General features: G+C 35.8%; 2 protein-coding genes across 2 annotated transcripts; one reads left to right on the top strand and one right to left on the bottom strand.

The window, feature by feature from the left end:
- The first annotated feature begins 1,559 nt into the window (after positions 1–1,559).
- Positions 1,560–2,752, top strand: LOC118056712 (protein ACCELERATED CELL DEATH 6). Its single transcript, XM_035069019.1, has 2 exons — positions 1,560–2,274; positions 2,454–2,752. The coding sequence occupies exons 1-2, from the start codon at positions 1,560–1,562 to the stop codon at positions 2,750–2,752; spliced, it is 1,014 nt and encodes a 337-aa protein (XP_034924910.1).
- Positions 2,753–3,070: 318 nt separating this feature from the next.
- On the bottom strand, positions 3,071–4,878 carry LOC118056666 (uncharacterized). Its single transcript, XM_035068945.2, has one exon. The coding sequence runs from the start codon at positions 4,811–4,813 to the stop codon at positions 3,347–3,349; it is 1,467 nt and encodes a 488-aa protein (XP_034924836.1). The 5' UTR covers positions 4,814–4,878; the 3' UTR covers positions 3,071–3,346.
- Positions 4,879–6,991: the final 2,113 nt, after the last annotated feature.

Below are 6,991 nucleotides of genomic sequence, written 5' to 3' on the forward strand. Positions count from 1 at the left end.
CAGAGTCCACTATCCAGTCATCCTTTCTCTGTTCCTTAGAGACTATGAAAGCACTACTGTTATAATAACAGTCGTTACCTTGATCACTACGATTAATAGAAGTTTCTGCTTTTGATTCCATAAGAGGAGTAAAAGAGAGTTGGGGTTCTGCATATGTTATTAATGCTCTTCCAGTTCCACCATTAGCTTCCTTTAGTTTCTTTGCTTTGAGTTCATTCCACCATTCTGGGTAGCCATGCAGCTTGAAACAAGTTTCACGTGTATGTTTTACATTCCCACAATGAGAACAACCATGTCCTCCACCCTCTGTCTGTCCTTTAAGCTTTAGCAAATTTGGTTTCCCTCCCCCTGGTGCTGCATACCCTGTTTGTCCTTTTGGCATATGTAGTAGTGGACTAGTTTTTCCCCCTCTAATTGCCATTACGGAAGCTGTAGGACCACCATTGGTTATGAGCATGACTGATTGTCTGGTGTCTTCTCTTCGGACATAGGCATAGGCTTGTTCAACAGTTGGAAATGGTTGTAGTTGAAGTACATCACTTCTGATTTTATCAAGTCTATCGTCTAGTCCATTAAGGAAAACATAAACCCGATTTTCTTGAAGTAGGGTGTTATATTTCTGTATATCACTTGCGCACTCCATTGGATTTGGGCGGCGAAAGTCGATTTCCCTCCATAGGCCTTGTAGACCATTGTAGTATGACTCGATGGATTTTCCACTTTGTCTTATTCGAGTGACCCATCTCTTCAAATCATATACCTGAGATTTGTCATTCCCGTCAAAATAGGTTGTAGCAATTGATTCCCATACCTGTTTTGCTGTTGGAAACCTAATAAAGTTGCTGAATAGGGAGGGGTCCATTGAGTTGATCAACCAACCCTTTACAATAGAGTTTTTTGTCCTCCATCTTCTGAATGTAGGATCGTTCGGATCTGGTTGTGGAAGATCACCATTTATATATCCTAGTTTGTCTTTTCCTGAGATATACATCTCAACGATTTGGGACCATAGAGCGTAGTTGGTTCCATTCAGTTTGATAGTAATCGGTGTAGTAGTATTATATGTCACTGCAGATGTCGAGGTCTGGTTTTGTGTCAAAACCTGAGTCATTCTTGTGGTTAAATCTTCAAGGATAGCAGCAATTCCTTGTTGATTTTGTTCCACTAAATCAGTAGGGGTTGCCATTGTCTTCTATGTTGTTGCTATTGTTACAATAGCAGCTTTCAATAATTTAAAGGAAAAAGAAAATAGTTTTTATGTATCGCTCGTTATAAAAGAAAGAGTTCTTCAATTTGTATTTAAATCAATTGAATAAACTTAAGTTTACAGTGCTCCTATATATAGATACACAGAGATAGTGTTCTTGTAAACTACAGATTCATGCTACAGATAGGACTTGTACGGTTGTGGAATAAATCAATTACTAAACTTTCTCCTACAAACTCTCAACTAAATCAATGTACAGCTAATGCCAACATATGCCTACACTCCACAGATATAACCTCACAGTGGAGTGGAGGCATGAAAATCCTCTTTTCCAGCATGTAATTTATGTATTATGTCAAAACACAATAATACTGCAGGAGGAGGTTTATACCTATGCAAAGGAAGACAACTTCAATGCCTTGTTTGGTATATTACCTCACTTGAACGATGGAAGGCAGTTAAATTCCCAGATCCGATTGCAGATTATGGTTTTTCTGAGCCAAATAAAATACTGCAGAAGGAGGTTTATACCTATGCAAAGGAAGACAACTTCAATGCCTTGTTTGGTCTCTTGTCCGATAAACGGGACCGTGTTTCATCAGAGGAAGTGCTCAATGTCATTTTCAAACATGTTGCTGCCTCTGGAAATTCACTGCTTCATGTGGCAGCAAGCCATGGAAGCGAAGGTGTGATACAGCTACTGTGTCATCACTTCCCCCTCCTAATCACCAGGAAAAATTTCCTGGGCGATAATGCGCTTCATCTGGCTGCCAGGGCTGGACGGTTTGACACAATTCAAAATCTCATCGAGCATGTGAAAATCGATCCTCATAAAACACTTGAACTTGCTAGCTTGCTGAGGATGAAGAATAATAAAGGAAACACCCCTTTGCGTGATGCAGTCATCAAGGGTTGCCGAGAGGTGGCCTGTTTCCTCGTTAATGAAGACCTAGAAGTTTCCTACCACAAGAACAAGGAAGACAAGTCTCCCTTGTACTTGGCAGTAGAGAGTTGCGACGAGGAGATGCTTGCTTCTTTTATAGAAGCTATGCCGGAAGGAAATTTAGGTAATCACATGTTTTCATCATTTCGACGTGAAAAATAACATGTTACACTTATAATTATTGGTCTCATTAAAACTGATTCTTCATAATTTCATTTTATGTAAAGCATAAAATTCAAGTTATTTCCATGCATTTTGTGTTTTTTGTATTGATTATCTAATTTTTAAATTATGCTGCACTAGAAAAACTAGCGGTCGGCAAGCCGGATATAATGCTTCCCGAGGACAAAAAAGGGGGAAATCTCCTACATCTTGCAGCATCCATGGGCTTCCTTTCTGGAGCAAGACTCCTGGTTAGTCGATGTCCTGTTGCCGCATCACAAAGCAACGAAGAAGGCAACTTACCCATCCATGTTGCATGCCAGAAGGGCCATCTTGAAGTAGTACGCGAACTACTTACTTATTGGTTCGATCCAATGGATCTTCTGCAGAAGGAGGGACTCTCCTTTCTTTATCTCTTCTTTGAACATCTGTTAATGTGATATATTAGAAGTCAATTATGCCACCAAAAAGCATTTTTACCAAGAACTCAAAAGCTCTCAAACCTGAAGCCTGAATATGCGATCTTCTGAGATGAAAACAAGCACATGTAACAAAAATGGCATAGGAGTTGTGGAAGCAAAGAACAGTTAAGCTTGTGATTTGGGTTTCCATGAAAAAGAAAGCATCTTTCTGTTGACAAGCAGTCAAAGTTACAGTCGAGGCAGTGGCCACAATTAAAAAACATTTGAGGTAAAACATAAACTAGATCCCTATTGTGCAACAGATAGGCAAGTCATAGAATAAGAAAGGCAGACAGCTACGCCACAAAAATACAGATTCATTAATATTTTAAGCTAGAATCCTCTCTTAAATTTGCAGCACATAATAATGAAAAGTAGGAGCCAAGTGATCATGTAACCAAACATGAAACAACAACAATCACAACATCAACAACTAATACTTGCCACCACATCATGCAAAATAACTCACAAACATGCATCCATAAGAAATAGTTGATATGGTCTTGCAATATAATCACCCAGCCCACTTCAACTAGATCCTTGAATAGCTGAGACCACTCATGAGATCAGACCTTAGAATTTATGCGGATTGGGCAAAAGAACAGTTGATGGAAAAGACAGAGACCCATTATTGGGAGCACCCTGAATATTGAGAATCGAAGTAACCAAGTTGTATATCTGGACATTCTCAAAAGATGGCACTTTTTGCCCCCTTGCAAACTGAGGACCATGGCCAATGAAAATTGTCCTCATGGAGAAAAGTGCATTGTCATAACCATGTGCTCCTCCACACTCTTGCCCCTCAGTCCTCTTCTGCTCCACCTTAAAACCCTCATCAAGCATCCCTATTATTGGTGGAATCCTGGCACTTGCTGCATAATGAAGCCTAGAAGGCAGCTTCTCCTTGAGATACATCTTCAAATTCTTTCCATTTTGAACCTTCCCCGACTGCAACCCTTCATTCATCTTTGCAACAACATCAGACGGTGCAAAACCAGGAGGTGGACGAATTGCAAGCAAAGGAGTATAGGACCGAACCCAGTCAGCTGGGATATCGATCCAAGGCGCCAAATCATCCAAAAATATCAACCTTTTATCACATGTACCAACCATTCCATGATCACCAACCATAATTATAGTGACATCCTCAAAAACCCCTCTTTTCTCTAATCCATCAATCAACTTGCCAATCATCCTATCAATCCCAGCAACAGCCTCAGTAATCTCCGGACCATCAGGTCCCACCTTATGGCCCTGATGATCAGGATCCTCAAAATACAAGGTCATAAACACAGGAATCTCACTAGCTGGCAAATCAAAGTAACTCAAAACAGTATCTACACGTTCATCAAAAGGAACAGAACCATTATAAAACTTACAAAAACCAGGAGGGCAAGTCCAAGATCCTTTATGCACCTCAGAACCAGGCCAAAAATAAGTGGCTGCCTTCAAACCATGATTAGCCACTGTCTCCCAAAGTGGTTCACCAAGCCACCACTTAGGCTCATGACTTGCCATTGTGAAAACCTCTCCAGTTTTTGGATCATCAAAATAATTGTTAATAATACCATGATGAGCAGGGTAAAGGCCAGTAACAATAGAGTAGTGATTAGGGAAAGTAAGAGTAGGGAAAACAGGAATCAAACCAGTTTCAGCTTCAGTCCCGTTAACAATCAGACGATGAATATTTGGTGTATGGGTCTTGAACTGGTAACCAAACCTGAACCCATCAGATGAAATCAAGAGAACGACAGGGTGGTTGAGCTTGGTCAAAGAACGAGACGTCGTCTGTAGAGAAGCGGACGAGGAATCCGTACGAGGAACAGAAGAAAAGGAGAAAAAGAGAAAGGAAAAGGCAGAAGCAGCAGCGAGAGCGATGCAAGTGACAAGGATAAGAGAGGTGAAAATGACGGAGTTGGCAGTGTTCTTTTGGTGTGGATTTGAAGGATCAGAGAGGGAGCCTGCGTTGAAAGAAAGAAGAGAAGCAGACGGGTCTCCTTGTGGTGGCTTCGTTGATGTTGAAACTGAATCAGAACCCATTTTTAATTTTCACTTCCTGTTTCTTTCTATCTGGAAAAATAAACGAGAGGCCAGGCCAGGGGATGCAATTTATATTAAATAAAAATATGATTAATACATAATATGAGACAAATAACCCACGTGCTATCAACAAACTTTAGTCGATAAGCAGACACATTTGATTGTCATCATTTGCCATCACCCCAGGCGGCTTACTCATTACCACCACACACACACACACACACACACACGTGTACACAAGGCAAACAAAAAATTAGACAGAATTGTGATTTTATCCCTATACATATAAAATACTGATTTTATATCAAAATTGAAACCCTAAATTAAATTAATTTTAGAATTATTTTTTATAATTAGATTAGGACTGAATTAAAGTATTTAAAAAATTGATTTTTTAAATATTCTAATTAGATTAGGATTTAATCAAAATATTTAATTAAATTATTTTAGAAAAAAACATTTTAAAATAAAGAGAGTTTTTAAGCCACAAAATTTTATTTAATTGATAGTTTAGGATGTTTATAAGGATTTTAATATGATTATTTTTCTTATTAAATATTGAAAATTAGTTTTTGAATAAAATATATATTATATAAAAGCTTATAAATTTTGAAAAATTATCAAATTGAGTTTGATTTAATATTTTTACATGTTAGAAATATTATTTTAAAATTACACATAAAGCCAATAATTAGAACTAAAGCATGAAATTTATGTAGTTATGCATATTAATGTGTTTTTATACATGATTGATGATTATGGACATCGATAGGCCAATTTAATTGTATTTTTATCGTTGAATGATTGTAATATTAAATAGGATGTGTTTGTCTTGTTTTTTTTTTTCTATTTTTCTTTTGGATTGTAAAATTATTTTCTCATTCAATTTTCCTCTAATGTAACCCAAGGTTTCTTATACAATTATATAAATATTATGTAATTTAGAAATGTAAGAATTTTAATAAGAATATTATTTTTTAATCAAAGACGACAAAAAAGGATACAATTATGTTGCTTACAAGGACTAGAACACCTAATTCCCTTCAATAGCTCGAGGAAATTAGTTTAGATATATCCATGGCCATCTAATTAGAATAACATGTTAGGTGTAATAGGCTGAAATGCAATTTTATCTTCCTAATAATTTTTTTATTGTAAAATGGACTCTTTTTATTTTTTGAAATTTCGGTATAATTTTCTCTATATGAAATCCCTACCTAAAATGACCCAAGTCACAATTTAAACTAAGGTGATGTCAGGTTCGCTATCCATCAATTTCATAAAAAATATGATTACACACAATACACATACAAAATAACAAGATTACAACATTTTCTTGAAAATACAATATACATATAATAATAATTACACACAATATATCCTCTAAAACAAGAAAAATCATCCTAATTTTTTATTTTTCTCACAACTTGTTGGTATTACTAGCTTACATAGATATGGTAAGTTTATTCATACAGCATTAACTAGCTTATAAAATTCTACATAGAATGAAATAGCAGAAAAAACTCATCAGTATGATATTAATGTAAAGGTGATGGATGAGATATACCTATAAAATACTTAGAAACATAGAATATAGAATAATTATATGAGTATCCATTTAAATTAATAGCTTTATCAAACTCTAAAAATAAAACAATATTAAAGGTCTTTTCTTAAGCTTATTTAATCTATACCATGTTTCCATTTTATTTTATTTCATTTTGTTTATTAAATGATAATCCTCCTATCATTTCATTATACTTATTATATCACAACTTTCATATGTAAAGTAACATTTTATTAACAAAGCATTCATTGATCCATTTCAATAATTAGAGATAGTGTTTTAAGACACTTTTTAGCCCCCGCCATTACGACTGGCTTAGTTTTCATATCCTAGTCCCTATCATTGCAACTAGCTTAATTTTCACATCATAATCCATGGTTTGCAGTTGACTTATTTTTGCATGATATACACATTTTCCTAACATATATACACATTTCCATTACATACTTCATTTACAATCATAGTCTTCACCATTGCAACCAACATAGCTTTCACATCATATATACATTTCCATAATACACCTCATTACACACCATATAATTATGTAAATTCCTCCTTTAACTAAAAAGAAGTAAGGTAATAAACACATACATGGACCTTTTATAGAGTGT

This window comes from Populus alba, chromosome 18 (assembly GCF_005239225.2).
Source record: "Populus alba chromosome 18, ASM523922v2, whole genome shotgun sequence".
Classification (NCBI taxonomy): domain Eukaryota; kingdom Viridiplantae; phylum Streptophyta; class Magnoliopsida; order Malpighiales; family Salicaceae; genus Populus; species Populus alba.